The sequence below is a fragment of the Temnothorax americanus genome, unplaced genomic scaffold, assembly GCF_048541705.1.
Source record: "Temnothorax americanus isolate GAGA-0224 unplaced genomic scaffold, ASM4854170v1 Scaffold15, whole genome shotgun sequence".
Lineage (NCBI taxonomy): Eukaryota > Metazoa > Arthropoda > Insecta > Hymenoptera > Formicidae > Temnothorax > Temnothorax americanus.
The window spans coordinates 1,112,689-1,134,007 of record NW_027509286.1 but is presented as its reverse complement, the minus strand read 5'-3'; the positions used below and the strand labels follow the sequence as shown (position 1 = coordinate 1,134,007).

General features: G+C 40.6%; 1 protein-coding gene across 1 annotated transcript; it reads right to left on the bottom strand.

The window, feature by feature from the left end:
* Positions 1-180: 180 nt before the first annotated feature.
* On the bottom strand, positions 181-21,021 carry Ich (zinc finger protein ichor). Its single transcript, XM_077402154.1, has 3 exons — positions 20,980-21,021; positions 19,501-19,597; positions 181-4,782 (listed from the first exon to the last, which is right to left on the bottom strand). The coding sequence occupies exons 1-3, from the start codon at positions 21,019-21,021 to the stop codon at positions 2,360-2,362; spliced, it is 2,562 nt and encodes an 853-aa protein (XP_077258280.1). The 3' UTR covers positions 181-2,359.
* Between the last annotated feature and the right edge of the window lie 298 nt (positions 21,022-21,319).

Below are 21,319 nucleotides of genomic sequence, written 5' to 3'. Positions count from 1 at the left end.
GAGAAAATTTTTTAGTATCTGTACACAACATTGTAAATGTTCTTAATGAAGCGCCACTGCCGAATTGATAATTATCGAATTGGCTGGTCGAGAGTCGGTTCAGAGAATACCCGATAAGGTATCATAGAGAGCGGAGGAATGATGCGAATAAGAAAGGAAGGGGTATCGGCACGAGAGAAAAAAATGACAGGATCGTGTTGCGGTAACAATCATTTAATTGAACATCAAGTTTTTCATAAATAATGCACATGTACAATGCATACGACTTTATACAAATTATGTTCCGTGATCAGCGAGCTACCGCGACGGAAGCAGCAGCGAGCGAGAATTCGAGGATCGAGTGGCGAGTGTGAGTCGCAACAAAAAGTGTGTTGCAGGCGAGTGGTGTTCCGCGAACCCGACGACTAACATCGAGAACCGTGAATGTCCCCTGCGCGATTGCGATTCCGAGAATTATTACCGTCGATCCGTCGAAAACTCGCGAAATCTCGTCAAACGTACACGCACGTCCTTCGATTTAGTTATTACAGGAAAAAAAAATAGAGACCCGTACATAGATCCTCTTGTCGCAGGATCGGTGAGGGAAGTGCAATTAAGTACCTTGTCGTACAATATTTTACACACGGTGTGAGGTAAGCTAAAAAAAAAAAAGAGAGATACAAAGGAGTCGAGGAAAGAAGCTTATAAATAAGAGCGGCTATCTTACAAGGTACGCGAAGTAGAGTATCCGGAAGGGAAGATAAATAAAAAGTGGGAGGAGGAGATGTTGAAGGGAGCGTAAAATAAAAGCGATATAAATAAAAGACAAAACTAGAATCTATTCCTTAGCGCTACGTTCGGAGTTTAGGTACATCTTGAGCGCGAGCAGCACGCGCCCGACTGCGTCTTAACACAGAATTAATCAATTTCTTCGCTCTCTTTCTACCCCTAATGACGCTCATTGACGTTCGAGAAGTTGTGTCTTGATGTAACTCGTATTGAGAGTATCGTAGCATAGAAGAGAGAGAAGAAAATTGTTAGTCTCGTACAATATTTCTACTCGAATATTCGAGACGATCGAGAAACCGGGTGATGAGATTTTGTTTCCGGAACCAATAACATCAAGGAAATTTTTCTTTAATAATAAAATGTTCAACCTTATGTTACAAATTTTATTATCTTAGAAGTTCCTCGCACGGTACAGGCGTCACGATGAACTGGATTGGTGTCACCCGTTGGATTACGTACCATTCGCCGAAGATCCAGGAGACCATTCTTCTTCGTACATAGCGAACGTACGAACGTAATGAAAATCAGTATAGTAGAGTACAGCCGGTATAATAACACAGTAATCGAAATGTAATTAATAAAACAAAATTATTTTTGGATAAAAAAAAAACTAGCCGTCGTCGACGATCACGCCCATATATCTCTAGTTCTCAGTAACTCTCAAGAAAAATTATCACACACAATAGAAAAATATTTAAAAAAAAAAAATAAAAAATAATTATAAAAAATTTTTGTTTGAAAATGTTTCTGTCTATCGTCAAATAAATAAATATTTATATATATGAAACTCTTTTCGTATATACATACATGTACATAATACGAGCGTATGTATGTATGTATATATTACATATAAAAATAAGTACTCGTAAAGTTTCATAGGGAGTCTAGATTGGAGCGGAATCGGGTTTAATCGAAAGATGAACTGACGGTACCGATGAAGTCATGCACCGATGTAATGACCATGAAAGAGATTCCCTAGTAAGTCATACTTGAAGCTTGTCAATATTGAAGACACTACTCTTCGCATTTATGCTTCAAGAATAACTCGAATATACACCGTTCAAGCATCAGGCTAGCAATCGAGCATCATATTCTGATCGTGGATCGTAAAGCACTTAGTAGAGCTCAACCGTATTTTCAATGTAATAAAACTTGTACCTGCGGGGCAGTCTGATGCGATTTTAACGCGACGCACCGCTAGTGAGGCTCCGAGCTGATCGTCGAATAAGATTTAACGATAGAGAGCAAGAATTATCTTATTCTTTATTGTTATCTCTTTATCGCGATTCAGTAAACGCTCAAGCAGCTCATCGTTGAAATCCCATCGGACCACGTTTCGTAGACTATTGAAAATACCGAAAATACACTTTGCAACATTTATCCGGACTCCGATAATTAAAATCATTTGCTCACACAAATCACTACGATCGACACATTGCATTATAACTACACAACGTACTTCAGAGTGTCATACGTCCAAATGTTCTTATCATGTATATTTATCTACCTTATTTAACTAGCTATCATAGACTACCTTCTATTCTATCATATATGTCCGTTCGATCGCGGGCTGAGAAAGATAATGAACGATCTAATCCCTACCAATCCTTTTATGTATCTGCTGATGCTTAATAAGATGCGCCTTCTGCCTGAAAGCTTTGCTACACACGTCGCATCTGAACGGTTTCTCGCCCGTATGCGTGCGTAAGTGTACCTTAATATTGCTTTTGTTTAGGAAACCTCTTTGACAGATATGACACCGATGTATTGGCTTATCCTTACCGCTCATTAAACCCGATTCCGTTCCGTAGGATAACGCCGCGGCGCCGGCCGCGGGTCCCTTCTTGGAGCCAGTCGCGCCCCCGGAGCCTGGCGAGGATCGTGACCTCTTTCTAGGATGGGAGGGCGCGGCGAAGGATGAATGGAGGATATCGTCGGGACTGCAGGAAGTGGACACTCGATTGGGCGGGCTGAGCGGCGGGTACGGGCTCGTCGACGACGGGGTCTCGCCGCACGACGCGTTCTGAAGACTCGCGGGATTACCGGCCTGCAATCTCGCCTGCAGCAAGGGTGCGTAATCCATTTTCTGCGTAAGCAAGCTTTGCAACGCGGAACCGTGCTGCTGAGTCTGCGTCGATGGGGTCGTTGTCACGTAGATCTGGTGAGACGCGAACGTACTGGGCGAGGTGGTCTCCTGGGTTTTAGGCGAACAATCCGTTATCCAATCGGCGATATCTATCCAATCCCTCGAGGCGTCCGTATCCTGCTCGGAACTGGGGCCGTTTCCGTTGCCCGGCACCGTTGTGTCCGCAATCGCCGAACCGATTATCTGCGCGATGTCCTCCATCTCCTCGTAGATAATCTGCTGCGTCGATTGCGGCATCTGCTGCTGCTGTTGCTGATTGTGAGGATGGTGATGCTGCGGCTGCTGGTGATTCTGCTGCTGCTGCTGCTGCTGCTGCTGTTGCTTCTGGCTTGCCTGCGGGCATGGTGTGCTGGAAGACACTACGGGCGACTCGAAGAATTCCTGGTTGGAGGAGGGTGTAGGCGAAGCGGACCCCACCTCGATCGTTGATCTTTGCCCGGACGAGGCTATCGTGTGATAGTGATGTCCAGGGATACCGTTTATTTGGAGGTGTCCCGTATAGTTGGTGAAGGGCGGAAGCGGAAGCAGCTTCACGTCCGACAGCGACTGTTCGGCGACCGTCGTATCCAAGATCGAGTCCCAGTTGTCTTGAAATCCGACGGCAGTTTGCTTCGCGTCCGGCACTCCTCCCTCCAAGAATTCTGGACCGTTTGTCCAGGGTAAGAGCAGACTGTCGATCTCGCCGGGCGAACTACCCACCACAATCCCGGAGCCCTGGCTGCTGTGCGGCGGCTCGACGCCGGACGAGGTCAAGTGCGGCGGCGCCGCCGGCGGGCCCGACTGCGTCTCGTATTTCATCTCCGTTACAATGTCCGATGTTGGCGAAATGGTGTCCAGGTAATGCGGCAGAGCCGCGTGCCTCACCAGCGATACGTCGCCGGTGCTTCTTCCCCCGCAGAAGGATTGCTGCTTGAAATTGCTACGATTATTACGAGTAGCGATGGTGCTAGCCACGTTCGCGTCTATCACGGGCTGTTCCTTCAGCACCGGGCCCGTCTCCTCGAATATACCCGCGTTGTTGAGCCTGTAACGTGGTACCACGGGTTGCAGCTTATGTTGTTCCTCCCGCGCCGCTGGTACCGTCCTCAGGGAATAATCCTTCAGGAAACTGTTCCTATCCACGCAGGCGTTGTCGCCGCTGCTGACGCTCGGCAGGATCTTCAGCGTGGCGTTCGACGTGAAGTTGTACGCCGCGGACGGATTGAATCGGGACAACGAGGACGATCCGCCACACGACTGCTGTCGCTCTTCCTGGGGGCGCACGCCGTGAAACTCCGTCTTGTTCCCGAAGCTTAGAGACGGCAGCTGCCCGTTGTACACGTTAGCGGTGGCCGACGCCGCGCTGGTAGCGGCGATGCTACGCGTATTCGTCGACGTGGGCGACGTCGTGAATCGAGTTGCAAACAGCCCGGAGATAAAATTCCTGCGCTCCTCCGGGCGCGCGTAGCCGGCTACCTGGGTCCTCCGCGCGTTGTTCGTCCGCGCGACCGTCAACGACGACGTTACAACGAGTTTCGGCGGGGTGTCTGTGAGAGATTCTGGTGACGATGGAAGATTGTAGCAACCGGATGAATTTGGAAAGCTGTACTCCCTCGCATCGGCGTTACCGAACGACTGCCACGTCGGGCGAACTGCCCAGCACCACGAATTTTGACAACCCTGAACGTTACCGTCGCGGTTGGATGATTGTTGGCGCGCGATTTTTTTACACGGAGGCCCGTAAGACTGAAAATCACCGTTGCTGAACTGCGATACCTGCTGGTACTCAGAATACTCCGGAGTCGGGGGCAACTCCGGAGTCGGGGGCAACCACGGACGGAACTTCGCTGTTTCGTCGGAACTGCAACCAGCAGCGAGGCTGTGGCACCCTGTAACACAGGAAGGACATCGATTGGCAGTAGCGGACTATGAAGGTAAATCGAATAGGGATAGGCTGTAAAAAAACAACGTTCACATTACACCTCCACCCGACACCCATAGACATCTTCATTTTTATATATTTTCTTAAGTCTAATTTTAGGTCTAATCCTCTTATTTTATTTTACCATTTACTAGAATATAAATCATGCTTATATTCTTGTATAGAAAACATATAATAATATAGATAATAGATCAATATATAGATGTAGATTTAAGTAGGTAGGTATTTTTATTTTATACGGATATATAAAATAAATTACTACTATTGCTACTTAAAAAAAAATTTTAAATTAAATTAAAAATTAAACTACTATTAAAAAAGGACGAGAAAGTAAAAGATATTTCGCAAACATTATGAAGATATAAAGATAACGATATAACTCTAGGGGCGTTAACTAAAAAGAGAGAAAAAGAGGGTTAATTAAAAAGAGAGAAAAAGAATCTTGCACGGGGAATTCCGATGTCTCCTCGAGAGATGGATTCATGCTGACGGAGTGACGGAGAGAGAGAAGAAGAAAATGAATAAGAGCAAATCCGTGAGGCAAGCGAGGCATGCCGTACGGCGTACGGCTTGATGGCATGCTTGTAGTGGACGCTGGTACGGTGAATAGGTAGGTAGGTCTGGCCGATACGATCCGACGATCGCACTCGTACTCGTACTCGCTTACATGCACCCATACGCGCGACCGCACGCGGATGCATCGTGTACGTGGCCTCCTAAACACGCTCACGTATCGTGCCTACATATTCCATGCGTAAACAAGTATCGGTGTGTATATGTACACGTAGCGCGAGCGTATACGCGCCAGGTAGGCGCAGATCCCTCTCTTCAAGAAGAAAGACTTGCTCCGGCTAACTGGGTTAGTGGCACATTAGCCAGCCACGGCCGATTACATTCAGTCGACCAAAAATTGCCGCGTTTAAAAATATATTTTTGTATAGCGTTGTACAAGAATGAACGATGCTCTCAGCGAGATAAAGGAAAATCTGGCAAAAAAAGGACTCAATGAGATATTTCATCTCGAGACGAGTATTAAGACTAATTGACATTAATCTCTCTGATTCTGATATCTGATATGTTCCATATTATGAACCTTGTTTGTAATCACAAAATTATTAACATGAGAATAAATATATTACTATTTGGAAATTTTACTTGAAAAGTAACAAAGAAAAATTAAAAGAATAAAATTTATCTTTTTTATTATATATGTAAAGAATTAAAATTTTTATATATTAGAGAGAGAAAAAAAATCTTACTGTATATTAAATAAATAAAAATATATATGAGAATTTTATACACATAATTAACCCTCCGAGAACCAACCAGGGTCAATTTGACCCTGTTTTTTTTGCCAGAAAAATTTTTAGCTAGAAATATTAAAAATTAAAAATTTTTTCGTAAATTACGTTTTTTTCAAAAGAACACTCATGGGTCAATCTGACCCTACACACACTTTGATCGTCCACCATTTTAAATTGACAAGTGCGATCAGCTTGAAAAATTTTCCAGATGTACTTGGAACATTATTAAATCAATTGATATAAATAAAAAGTGCCGTTGAAATTATTTACATATTTAACAAAATTAAAAAAGAAATTTTTTTTAAATAATTTCTTTTTGAATTTTTTTAAATATGTAAATGGTATAAAATATTATAAAATACAATTATTATGCATAATTTTAATTATACTAATTATACTGATTAGTAGGACTACGCACATGATTTGTGAAACCAGGCAATAATCTCAAATCTTTAGCATTAAAAAACTTGCAATTTCGAAATTGATAGTGCTAAATAAAACAAGGTCACACATATTGAAGAACGTATCAGTATAAGACAATTGTGGGATATTACGAATTGTACAATCCAACACAATCAAAGATTTCTCAACATTTCTGTCAGACCTAAATATGTGTAATTAATTTATGTCGTAGCATTTTTGCCACAGTTGTATATAAAATTTCTCGCGTATAAAAATGTGCATAGTCCGACGATTATATATATATATATATATATATATATATAATGGTAAATTTATATTATATTAATAAAAACTGAATATAATACGAATCGTTGATTCGTCCAGCGTTTTTGGTTTGCGGATTCGTGATCATACCCTCATTCGTTACATCCTTGTTATATCCTGCTCTCGCATCGTTTACTGATGGTCTCGTTATTTTTTGTTCAGCTAATTTCATGGCTTCTCTTGCTTTGACGATGCTGAGACGTTCCCTCATGTTCGTGCTGTTTCGTGGCTGTGCCAACTTCGTAATCTTCACTGGTCTTCCAAAGTAAGTAGATTTTGTCAGAACATAGTTTTGACTTAAAATATGCGATATATACTTTAAGTCTTGTTGATTTCTTTCACCAGTGTATTGTCATTGGCGATCTGTACATAAAGGATAATAGTGTTAATAAGAATTTCACTGCAAAAATCTGATATACATGAATATTCAGGCAAGCTGATAAGCACAAGTGTTAGTGCGAAGCAGTGTTGATTGCATTCACAAATAAGGCATTATCAGTACAGTTATAGTTTTTCGCAATATTCATACATGTGTCAGTACTAATTTTCGATTTGGCTAAAAGTTAATTACATATTGATTGTACGAAAATACAATTTATAATTATCCGTTAACCGAAGAGGAGACTTACACAGGCAAACAAGTTCTGATACAGTTCGGTTTTAACATTTTTTATTTTTTTATTAAGCGGTATCCATAATTAATGTAGAGAATCTAAGTCGATTTTTAGTACTTCTTAAATTAAAAAAAAAAACCTAAATTTGAGAAAGTTATAGCTTGCTAAAGTTTCTTTGATGACGCAAACTTCAAAAGGTATGACGTCATTTCTTATATAAAGTATGACGTCACAGCACATTTTCGTGCACTATATTTTCTTCAATTTTGAAGATATTGCAAAAATTCAAAAAGTTTACAAAGAAAGTATGCCATGATCTATCAGACCGCTTAATAAAAAAAATTTATATTAAAACCGAATTGTGAATGCCGTACTTAACCCTTTCGGTACGGAGAGCGATTACAGTCACTGTCCACATGCTGCTCACTGCGGCCGAGCAACTTGAAATGTTAATTTGAAATGTTTCTGTTGATACATTTTTAAAATGTTTTTGTTATTGAGTTTTATTAAATATAATAATTGAAGGGGTTAAACGTCGAGTGCTTAGCTCTTTCGACTGAATCGCGTGCCCAGGTGGGAAACGCCGATACTCGAGAAACGGGCCAAGACTGATGAACAGTAGAGAAAAGCAGAGGCTAAGCAAAGCGGAGTTTAACTACATTTTTGTTGAGACATTAAGTAGTTTCATGTGTAAGAATAAGCATCTCTATAAAAATAATACATATAATTTTAACTTCAGCTTTGAATTCATTGACTTTACATTAACTTAACAACTTACAGAAAATTGTTATATTTTTATTTGTGACTAGATATTGTTATATTAGAAGAATTGATAACAATTTACAAGAAAATAAATTGATTTATAAAGAAGCAGAAAAAGCTATTTTAACTTGTGTTAATTGCATAATTAATAAGCTTATTAGTTAACTTAATAAATTAGTTACGATTTATTAAGTTAAGAGAGTAATCGAACGAAATGAATTGTGCATATATTATAATAGCATGTTTATGTGTTGATAACATTACAGTTAGACTAGCTGTACCATTCATTATTAATAATATGTATGTATATTTAATCATAATTATTAATAATAATAATTAATTAATTGACACTCACCTGTATCAAAAGGTACGAGATATATCAAATTTAAACACATGCTGCACCATTTTTTTGCATTAATTTTATATAGCACTGTAAAAATTTATTCTTTTTTAAATCGGCGCTGCGATCAATCACAATATTTATTATATATCTAATTAATAGCAAAAATTAATAAGTAAATTGGTAATTAAAGTTAATAATAAATTAATAAGTATAGTAAAAAACGTTAAATCTAATTTATTAACAAAGTTAATGAACGAAGATAATGTTAGTATTATCAACTTTGACAAAAATTTATGCGTGAAAACTTATATCAAACTGTATATTATCATTCTCTTTATCAAGAACCCCCTATACCTAATGCAAAATTCAAGTTTCATCAACATTCGATTCGTAGCGGTCGAAATTAAAACGGAAAGTAGGATATTGATAAAATATAATATTAAAATGTCCTGAAAGTAATCAAATACAATATGGAAAACGATGAGCGCGGAACAGCAAATCGGAAGGGAAGAGTATTGTCGAAGATACAAAGTTAAAATGCTATACGCTCTGTTACGACGTAACAATGCGATCGAATTTTCAGGTGCGTTTCCTGACTTGCTGTAAGTAAATAAAAAAAAAAGGAAAAAAAAATAAATTTTACCGTACCGGATTCTCAATTCCAGCCGCTGCTGCGTGACAATTACGCACTTCCGAATCCACAGAAGCGGTAGATCCACCTGCCGCTATTTTCTGCCGAAATGAAAGATCCTTACTCACGCAAGAATAAGCGTCTTTCATTGTTCGCATCCTGTTTGCTCGTATCCTTATCCTTAAACGTCCATTTTTTCTTTTCCATTTCGATCGACATATCCGCGTATATAGCCACGCCGGTACACGTCATGAGAAACGTGCAAATCGGCTCCGCCTGTCGCTTCCTCGAGCGTCCGTCGTCATCGTCGTCGTCGTCGTCATCGTCATCGTCATCGTTATCCCCCTCTCGCGAAACTCCCCCTCCCTCCCCCCTGTGCTATTCTACCTCTCCACACGTTCCGCCGGAGCAGCTTCGAGCTTCGAGTCCGTCCTTGTCGTCGGTTAGACTCCGTCCTTGTCAATGGTAAACATTTCAGAATAAGTACTCCCTCCCTTTACAACCTTTCCCCCCTCCCCCCTCACTTCGGAACTCGCGAAGCGAGAGGACAGGGGGGGGTTCTCTCTCGCCGAGTACCGTTATCCAACGGCGCGGACGCGCTCGACTCTCGACTCGTTTGCGCGGTGGGCCCGCGCGCGAGGATCGATCAGGCCCGCTTTTTCGGTGCCTACGACGATGCTTCCGTGGGCTACTTATCAATGGGATCACCGGGTATTCGTGCGATACGACAAATTCGGCCGTACCGATTTGTACCCGGTGTAGCCGGTGTTCGCGACCGACGGACGTGCCCGGGTTTATGGCGAAAATACGTTTCTTCCTGTTTAAATTTAAAACGTCGTTAAATCACGTTTATCACCAGAGACACTCGGCCAAACACTCGCAAGGAGCTGGCCGAATTCTGTCTTATTTCTTACCGTGCATCAACATTCCATCGGCTGTCATCTTCGTATAACTCTGTCTACTTAATTATCTTTTTTATAATAGAATTGTCTAATAATTATTCATAATAATAATAATAATAATGACGATTATAAGTCTCTCAAAAAGAGCAAAAGCGTTATCATTAAATAAGTAATTTCCCAAAATGTGACAATATGTATTCATCTTCCTCGATACAGATCTGATATGTCTGACCCGTAATGTCTATTTTCTGCACTGGTTAGAGTATCTTTTGTAAGTTCAAATAATCTTTTATCTCTAGAAGAACGGAATATCTTGTGTTTCATACATTTCTTTCTGTCGTTAGTAATTAAATTGTGAAAGGCAGAATCTTTGCAACTTTGGATCGATATTTTATTGATAATTGCAATTTAACTTTGGCATATGCGAAAGGCCTTCCAATTATAATGATATTCATCCCGTAATAATATACAGACGGGTTTCTCATTTAAAAAACAAATGAATAAAAGAGATGAATGTTTAAATAAATCAATAAATGAATTATTATTAGCCCAGCATTCCGCATATAACAGGAGATATTTTAGGAGAGTCATCCATTTATTGAAAATATATCTTTATAAAAATCCCCATAAAAATTCTGAATAAATTTTTAAGCGCCTCCTCTCGCACGAGGAATTTCTAATCTCTTCCGGGAGGGGATTTCTTCCACCGCAGGAGGCAAAATCCCGGAACGAGATGTCCATCCATCGGCGCAGGGCGCTACACAGTCTCACGCATGTGCACACGCATCTTGTTCGACGTGTGCGTGTCATATTGGTGAGTATACGCAAAGGGATACCCGTATCCCATCCGTCCGTCCGTTCGTTCGTCCCTCACATCGGGAGCCCCACGAGACCGAGTCAGAGGGGGTCGCCGCCGCCGCCGCCGCCGCCGACGCCGACGCCGTTCGCGAATATCCGTGCCGTGACTACAAGCCGAAACCATACCGCGCTCGCGCTCTCTCAGTGGGGCGGCCGAAGTAGGCCGGAGCACCGTTACAGCCGGCTGCACGGCCGAAGCCTACGCAAATCGACTAGATTTTGCCCGAATGGCTTTCCTTTTCGTTGTGAAAAATGGCGCGTGCGAGCCGCGCGCGGTTTCCGCGACGACCCACTTCTGCGCGAGCGACCATGCGTGCGATTTTCCTCGCGATTCCCGCGCGCGCGATTCCTGGACCCGTCTCGCGCGTGACTGTCATCAGCCGCGCGTGTAAGCGTCATCGTCTTCCCTTCCGTCCTTCTCGAGATTCCTGTTTCCGCGCGCTTACATTTTCATACCGCATGTATGTAAATTTCTATACATTTATCCTTGTATTCTCGGTAATGTTTAGAGCTTCGCGAATTACACACCTTAAATTACGATTTAGTTTTTGATCGATATCAATTTTTTTGTATTTAGGTCATTACGTCTCGTTCCCTGCGGTTTTCCGCACGTGAAAAAGTTTTATCTTCCGCGGCCGGTCCGCGTCATCCCGCGGCGCGCATCGGCGGCACACTTATTCGCGCGATGACTATGCCCGGCTAAACTATATCGGCACGTATACTGGGGAACGGAAGTAGGTCGAGGCACCGTTACCACCGGGTAGCCGAGAAGCTCGGGGAGGCCCTACGCAAGACCAGTCAGATTTTGCTAAGCGTTCGCCAGCCGGCCGGCCGCGGCTTTCCTTTTCGTTGCGAAAAATGGCGCGTGCGAAACGCGGTTCCCCGTGAATGACCCACATCGGGCCTCAAACGAGTCACGCTCGCCGCGAGAGCGTCTTCGTCCTCGCAACGATCGCTCGCTCGCATGCTCGCCGCCGTCGGTGGGCGACCGGTTGAGAACCCGCTCGATACCCGTGACCCACACCGTAGCACGCAGAACCAGACGCGACCAAACGTGAAATTCATTTCCATACTTCCGTGTCCGGCTGTACGCGGAATGGATCTTTTCGCGTCGTTACGCAGCCGCGACGGACAACGCGTTCATTCGCGTCCCCGATCGACTCATTTTAATTCTTTACAACGCGTTACGCGTTTTTTTTTTAATCGCAAGTTCTAATTGCAGGTGTTACTTTGATCTTTTTCATTCATTGTAGATTATTCCTATTTAGCGATAATAATTATTTTTACTATTTGTATATATATACTCTCTCTTTCTTTTGTTTCGCGTGGGAATATAGTGAAATTTATTATTGATATTTATCGTAATTAATTTAAATTAGGTAACTAAAATCAACTAAAAAGATTGTTATTTCTAAATATTGTAAGACATCAGCGCTAAAATAAAAAAGAAGTTTATAGAGAAAATCTTAAATTATATTGGCAATTATATTAGGCAATTATATGCAAGTTAGGTATATCAATTAAATTGAAAATTGAATTTTGTAATGCAATTAATGGCAAAGCGAATGAAAATAAAATGTGCTGTCCTTTATTCTCGTAAGCGAGAAAATATTTTAATTTATAAGACGCTAAGTAGAAAACAGGCATTAGAGTCAGACATATCCGATGTATATCAAACGAGATATGTATATGCATCGCAGTTATTTAGGAAATCCCATTAGCTGATTATCCCAACTGATTATAGCTATGCGAAAGCTCCTTGGCAATCGGGAACTTTTGATATTTCGGGAATGCACGAGACATTTAATGCACTGGTCGCGACGACTTTCGCGATAATTTCTTAGACAAACAGATAAGTCTCAAATGAGGGTACTATCTTTCAACTATCTTATAACGGTGTATTAGAGCGCGGTTATATTTAGCCGGTTCATTAGTGACCCCATAAATTGGCCGATTGCCATTATGTGGGCATATAGAAAATGTTACTAGGGTATTGTTATGTTTCTCATTGATTCGACTATCGATTACTGTACGACTTTCCAAACACGTCCCTCCGTATCGACAAAATATGTTAATAGGATATCCGAGTATTATGATTTGTCTCAACTTTGTGTATTATTAATGTCATATTTGTTTTATATCTTAGGCAAGATAAACGGAAAGATTTTCGGAATTGCACGCACAATTTGCTGAACTAAAACTCCATGAAATAGAAGCGCCCGGAAAAGAACAATACCTTTTTCGTCGATAATGGAATTTTTATAATTTAAGCTTAATGATGCTAAAAGCCATTGGAAACTTAAATTATAATAATATAAAATTACTTATTGAGATTATTTATTAAATATAAAATAAAGAATGAAGAAAAAGAACCGAAGCATACGGTGTCGTACCAAAAGAAAATGTGAAATGAAAAGAAAGAATTTTAACTAGGTATATTAACTCTTATCACAAATTGATCGTTTATTCTATTATTTATTTAGGTGTTTGACTTTGAAGATAATTCTCTAAAACAGGAATCCTAAGGTAAATAGATACAAAGATAGATATTAATAAGACGTTAAAATTATTTATTTAAAAATTAATTGTAAATTAAAACTAGAAGTTATACACAAATTTCAATAAGTAAGATAATATTATACAGTTTACATTAAGAAGTTAACAAAATTAATTCTATAAACAAAAATGTAAAATAAAAAAATTTTTAACGCTTATTGTGCAATACAGAAATAAAAAAAATTTGGATACATTTCGAGGCACATTTTATTTTAAATTATCGTTTTTGCTAATAAGTTAACGAAGTTGACAAAAAATGGTTTGTATCTGTGTGCAATTTAAAAATTTAAAAATTAATAAAATATTTATTAAATCGATGATAGTATTCCGAAGCAGGTAATATGAGTCAGAAGATTCGAAAAAAGATTCCCGTTGAAAATAATCGCGCATCGTTCGTCGTTGAAGCGACGTGCGCTGAAACCAGAATGCGTCGCGGCTAGATACGTAGATGCGTGCGTGAGGTAAGCTGGTACCGCTTGGCTGTCGGAGAAAGTGCGACGAACCTTAAGGTAAAGGTTAAAAAGACGACGAAGAGAGACGGGGACGGTGTCGAGGAAGTGCGCGCGGACTGGCGAACATTCGCATACCGCGGTCGTACCCGAAACAACACTGGTTTGTCGGCATTTCATGGCACTTTCGCCGCAAGGACAAGTCGCGTACGCACCAAGTCCGAGCGGAAGAGATTTCGAAGGCCGCGCGGACACCAGCGTCGGGCCAGGCACACACAACGGGCAAATCTAAATAATCATTTTAACGGAGAAAAATTAAGGCACCTAACTGGCGCCTGGAAATTTTGAGAATTGCCAGCTATAATTTAATAATTAATCTCGGGAAATTTTCGAGATATTTTTTTCTCATTGTCTGCAGTCTGCAATGAATTCGTATAGCGACTCGTGCCGCGTTCGAAATCCAAAAATAGATCTAGAAAAAAGCCGGAGTACGAAATTTTTGGCGAAGGGTATTTTCAGAAGATTCTTTCTTTAAGATAGGTCGGATTTCCGTATTTCTGTATATGGACGATCGCTCGCGATGGGCCGACGCGGATGACCGCGCGGATTCGTGCGATCGTCGTCCGCGGAGCGACCGTGGGCGATCGCCGCCGGGGTCCCGGTACCCACGAACGGCCGTGAGCGACGGCCGTGGATGCGGCGCTCACGGTGTTGTAGCAATAGACTCTACGGAACCGACGAGTCGGAAGACCTCCTCTCCTCCCGTACCGCCGACGGAGTACCGGTTAATGTGGTACACTGACCTACTCTCTAGCCACCGCGGCACCGCACCAGCGGCGGAGAATAACCCCACCACACTGTTGTTCTGCCGTCCTTCTCGCGCAGCCGGCTACTTTTTCTCTCTCTCGTCTTTCCTCTCTCTTTCCTTGTCTCTCTCTCGCATTCCCTTTCCGCTTCTATTTCTCACCGTTTCTTTCTCGTGTCCCGTCCTCCCCCCCCACCCTTTCCCGCGGCCTCTCTTTCTCTCGCTTTTGTAAAATTATCTCGTTCGAGTGAAATAATGCCCGGTAAAATGTAACTGGCGCACAATATCGATTCGCAAATAACAATGTCTTTATTAAGTTTAAGTTTTAATTTTAGCGTTTTTTTAAATTAAGTTTTAATTTTACACGTTGGCTCTCTTTAACATTTTGCAAAATGTAAAGTGTTTGACGTGTAGAGCGCAAACGAAAAGATTTCCAATTAAATAATTTATTACGTTCCTCCGAAGAAGGTCATTGCAAATGCGGCGAAAGTTATATGTATATGAACAAATATATGTTCACGTTTATGAAACGTAGACATGCAAATTTAAGTGTGTTAACGCGTATTGTATTACGGATTATTTAAGCGAAGATTTGCAAACAAATCTTTACATTTATGCTTCCAATCATTTAAATGATATATTAATTATTAAATTTACTGAAAGTATTATATGCATGCGGCAATATTGCTCCCGATAGCTCGCGATTGCGCCCGTTAAATTCCGACCCTAATATTACAGAACGCCTGCGGCAACATTTTGCTTTACAATTTGCGACGCAGATGCAGTAAAAATCAAGTATATGTTCACCATATGTTAAGATATTTTCTGCATTAGCACTCTATCGGTGCCAATGTGTGCGCGCGCGCGCGCGCACACACACAGGATGTCCCAATATTTCGTTTACACTGTATTATCGTGCCTTAAATCGTGAAGTGCTAGATATCTTACAAAATTACGGTTGGATTTTGAAGACAATTGTGAATTAAATATTGCCAGAAAATTTAGTAAATTAACAGTATAATATATAACATCAAAACAAACGAATCATTTGTATGCAATCAATAATAAGCTTTCAACATAATTGTATATTCACGATGTCTCACGACTTCGTTTTTGCTAACCTTTCGTTAGGAAACGCAAAAGCTATGGAAAAATCAGGCATATCCAGATGAACAGCGTTCTAAGAAATGTTCGATTTCTGCGTAACTTCTTTCTTTCACGAAAATTATGGTGAAGAAATATAAAAGGTCTAAAATCTTGATTTATACTTTTTTTTATTCAGGACATTTTTGTGTCAGAATAATTAGTTTACTTAGAAACCATGCGATTGCAGAAAGAAAACTAACGATGTTAACGAATTTGAGCCTAATTTGTTTTATTAGTTAAAAATGTTCGTAAACTTTGCACAGATTTTATTTATCCTGTGGAAATCCTTGAATGAAATTTTTATCATTGTCAATCAATGGTCTGCAGCTTAACTTAGCTTGAGAAATTAAGCAATTTTGATAGCTGACAAGCACCAGAAGACGTTTAACCAATCGTTCGTCAATATTCCATTCAATTATACGATCGTCTCGCGATTTGCGACAAACACCGTCGATTTCCTTATAACATTAATCGAGGGATCCTCGCACACAGGCAACGTGCCCCATCGAAATCGAGCTGCGCGAAGAGGAGTCGTTGCATAAAAAGCGCGCGCCACTAGAAATCGACGACCTGACACTGAGACCGTCCCCGAGCCAATCGCGGATTGGCATCGAGGAGCAACGAACCGCCTTGCGAGATGTCTACAACCTCGGGCAACAAGTCCGGACCCCCACTAGCGAGCCGGGCAAGGAAGTCGTTCCGGAGAAATTTCACCGCAAACTTAGCAGCCTCCGTCTTCGTCGTTATCGTAGTGTGCGTGGTTTTACGTCGTCGTCGCCGTCGTCCGAATATCTAACAGCCAAGTCGACGAGTCTCGCAAAAGAAACTCCGGGGGAACGTGAGGATATAACCGCGGAGATGCATAACGAGCTTCTATTCGTTCTCGATAACTTGATTGTCTTTAAGTAAAAACGATAAGAATGAACAGGAAAAAAAAACAATGATGGCGCGCCATGGAATTTTATCTTATTCAAACTCACGACGCGACGTCATGGGGCGACAAAATCTTAAAACCTTTGGAATCTAATTGTAAGCTTAAAGCACATCGTATACAGTCTATGCGAAAATTAATTTCGTTATCTCGAGAATACACGGAGACGCAAGATCTTTTGAGCTACCACTTTTTTTGCTTTTTTCAAATGTTTACTTTTTATAGGTTTCTATTGTTTGTATGACTACATGTATTTTACGTTTGTCGCACGGTATTTAATTTCGGACACTTCTTAAACAATAACGAGAATTTAGAAATAGGCGAGGAAAAATAGGTAACCTTTTCAATGGAGATTTATTGCTTAAGGGTACTGTCGGGTCGAAAACCGAACCCGACACTCGAATACCTGGCCAGAATGGTCAATTTAGCTCTATATATATCACTAAATGCTAAACCAGGAAAAATTCGTGAGACATTTTCTTTTTTTTTATAGTATCCGGAAATAGACTCTTTTCAAAGATTTACAGTTCGACGGTACATAAAACTTTTCGGGACGCTACTATTTTCGGAATTCCGTTAGAACGGGTTACACGCAATATAATGTGGGCTGTGGCGTATGGGGAAAAAAACTATAGTAACCTGATTTTGACCAGAAAGTAGTGTCTCGACGAAAATAATTCTTTAACCTATTTTTACTTATGAGACAACGTATAACATTTTTATGATGTACAGCTTTTTTTATCATGATTTCAATAATTTTACAATCCTAGAAGATGATGTATAATATAACACAAAAAATTGACACGGTCTATTAAAACCAAAAAGGAATAAAATTTTCTTGGTAAATAAAAATTGTCAGAAATATATATATGTGTATATATGTATGTGTGGGTGTATGTGTACACGTAAGTGTAACTATATATACCAGTCTTACAAACTGCAATTCAATAGGGAATTTTTAGAAAAGGAAATTTCTTTTTAAGAATTAATTAAAATCTATTGTTTCACATACAAATATCTTACGACTATCAGAATCGCTCAAAATCTTCGGTCCTCGGAAGATTGTAAAGGAATCTTTTCCGTTTTTAGAATTTCCAAATACGTTCGAATATAAACTTGACCTTGTCTCAACGCGTGGTTCACGATATCGCGATGTGGGCTTCGATTCGATCGATTCGACCCTGTCGCAAAATTATTGACTCGGGCGCACAAATAGACGACTACTTATCGTGAGTGGCGAACGAAGTTCTATCGTTAGAAAGCGTGGTAATTCGAGTGACGTATGTGGCACAAGAAGTATAGTAGGCGACAAACGATTCGTAAAATCATGGAACTCCACTGCGGCGGAGGTTTTGCGATATTCCAAAAATTCAAATTCTTTACTCCTAACCGGATTAATCAATATAATCAATAATACGAATTAGCCAACGGCGCAAATCCGTTAACATCGTTGATTTTCCTTCTGCAATCGCATGGTTTCTAAATAAATTAATTATTTTAGCACTAAAGTTTCAATAAAAAAGGTACGTGAACAAAGATTACGAGTCAGTATTAACCATCAAGTATATATGTCCGTATAATATAATATACAATATTCGAATTATTATTAATATAGTATAATTCAATTGTAGTACCTATTCGTTTAGATCTCTATTCTAATTTTTATAGTTTGAATAACGTTTAGAAAAATTTAAGCAAAAGTTTATATATGCAGGTCGGAACGGATGTCCATGTGATATAATATTCAAAATATGTTATTCGACGTATTCGGGCAATATTTGTTATAACTATAGCGATATGAATTTCATACTTAGATCGTCTTCTAAAATCGTCATCAAAAATTGAGAAACTCGAAGTAACAATAAAAACTAGGCTTAATTATAGCGAATACTCGAAAAATGTACTAATAAAAATCTATGTTTTTATTCAAAATAGTTTGTAATACGATATTTATATTTATATTTTATAATATAATATTTTATATAATTATAGTTTTCATTATATCGCACGAACACATCGGCACATCTGCATATTATTTTTGCTTAAATTTTCCTAAAATCCAACCAGTTCAATACACAAAAATTAGAATAAATATATAAACTGTAAAAAATATGTATACATATAAATGTTACATGCAGGTTTGTAGAGTCTCCTTGGATTGTTGGTACGATCGAAAAGAATAAATTATTGTTGAAATTCGACAATGTACAGTACACACAAGATTATTGACAATTATTTATGTTTACGAAAGCATAAATATAACTTCCCAATTTTCAAACTTTTCAGACAGAAACGACTCTTCGTACGAAGGATACTTTATTTTTCATTTTCGACCAATCACCTCGCGAAAAATCGTATACTCTTCTCGATTGTATCACCGTTTCGAAAGTGCTCTGTATAAAAGGTGCATGCTGGATCTGTAATCTTCACGAATATCCAGATGCAAAAAAAATACATCACAAAACATTACAACCCGACCATCTTACCGTCAAACAGGCACAAACTTTTGTCGTTTTTCGCACGTTGTATCGCGCGCCGACTCATACATGCACAGTAAAGGTGCATACTTATCGGACGAATAAGAAAAAAAACATGCGTCCGATAAACGCGTGGCGTAGATCCGGGCTGGGTAACTTACGTATGAATAGCTTGGTATCCAGAATGATTTCGTTGCTGGGCCTCCTCGCGGCAGGATCTCCTCTTGTAAATCTATCCAAAGGAGCGACGCGCACACTCTATCCACCCGATGGACCGGCTTCCCCCGACAACGGATCAAAGAATTTAACACTTTTGAAAATCCCGCGCGATTCACCTTTTCACGATGGAGTACGGGGATAGAAACGGGACGCGGCGCATTGACAACGGAAACAAACGGCGAGACTCTTCAGCAGAATCGCGCGGGGCAAGTGAAACGTACTGGCGACGACCGACCACTGTGCATAGACACATCAGAATTCGTCCGAGAGAAGATTGAGATATATTAGAGAGATTAATTTTTTCCACTCCACTCTCCTTATTCTTCGCTCTCCCTTGTTTTCACCGTCCTGGGTAGAGACGGGCTCGAGCGAAGACCACCGTGGATCACGAGGAAGGAATCCCGCACAAAGTCCTTGACCTAGCCCAGGCTCTCCTCCTGTGCCTCTTCGATCTCTGTTGTCCTCGAACTTCATTCATCAGTATTTCCATCGGCTTCACGGGCCAACGACACCCAAAGCTCCGTTTCTCGCTGACCTACTTCCCCCCCTCTTCGATACTTATGAATTTCCGTTTCAATAATTGTTTATGATTTTGCTCTATTGACAATTTTTAATTTCGCTTTGCTTTCCTCTCTCTGTCTCTCTCTCTTTCTCTCTCTCTATCTTAAATCTCGCAAAAGCTCGCAAAGCACTAGCGACAGGATTCCATATCATCAAAAGCCATCGATGAACGTCGCCGTTCATCCGAGAAGATCTCCGTCCCCGAATTCGAATCCCAGACACATCACACTGAGTCCATATCAAGGCCGGCGGAAAATCCGACCGACCGGAGAAAGAAATCGCGCGTTCAATCCACGTGTCCACTATCACAGGGGTAATCCCGAGGGGAACATCGACGCGCGCGCGGAAGTGTTCTTCGCTGATCGTGCCGCTCAGTCACGGGTCTCAGTGCGTCTACTCTACTCCGAGCGGTTTTCCGATGTCACGGGTAAGGTAGGCATCTCGCGGATTCACTCGGTCGAACGGCGAACGAGGAACACGGTTCTAAGTCCCGAAAGTAGACCAAGTAGAAACGTACTGCCTGACTTGTAAGCCCTTACTGCTGCGGGCCTTACGATAGCGACCGACTGGGGCCGAGAGGCCTCGTTACAACGATCCGGTGGACCCCCCACTCGTGCAACGAGTGTTGTGTTCCTCCCGCTCCTTTCTCACTCTACCAGTCGCCGCTGCTCTTCTTCCGCTATCTACCGATATGCTTTCCACCGCCCCTACACTACTCTCGTGCTACCCTGCTAACACGTCATCCCACCTCTTCGCATAATACGCGCAGTGGTGTCATATACGGAGGCGATATCTTCATCTTATTGGGTAGCTTCCCCGTAGCCAGATATTTGGGATCGGCCCACTAAGGTAAGCTGTACCTGAATGTACGTGTACCTGAAGGTACTGCCAGTAGCCCTCATCTTTTACCGTAACAGAAACTTTAAACGAAAACGTGTCTCCTAATTAAATAAGAGAACGTGCGCGCGAGTGACACACATCGATATTAGAATATCCTAAATTTATACCGCGAATACCATATAAATTTTTTAAATATATATTTTTTTTATCATTATTGCTTGCAATTTAATTTTTAATTAATAATAATAGCACTTATTATATGTATTTATTGTATTAAATAAATTTTTCAAGTAATAATAATTAAAACGTATATATTATATATCTATACATTTAACTAAATATAATATTAATACATATTGT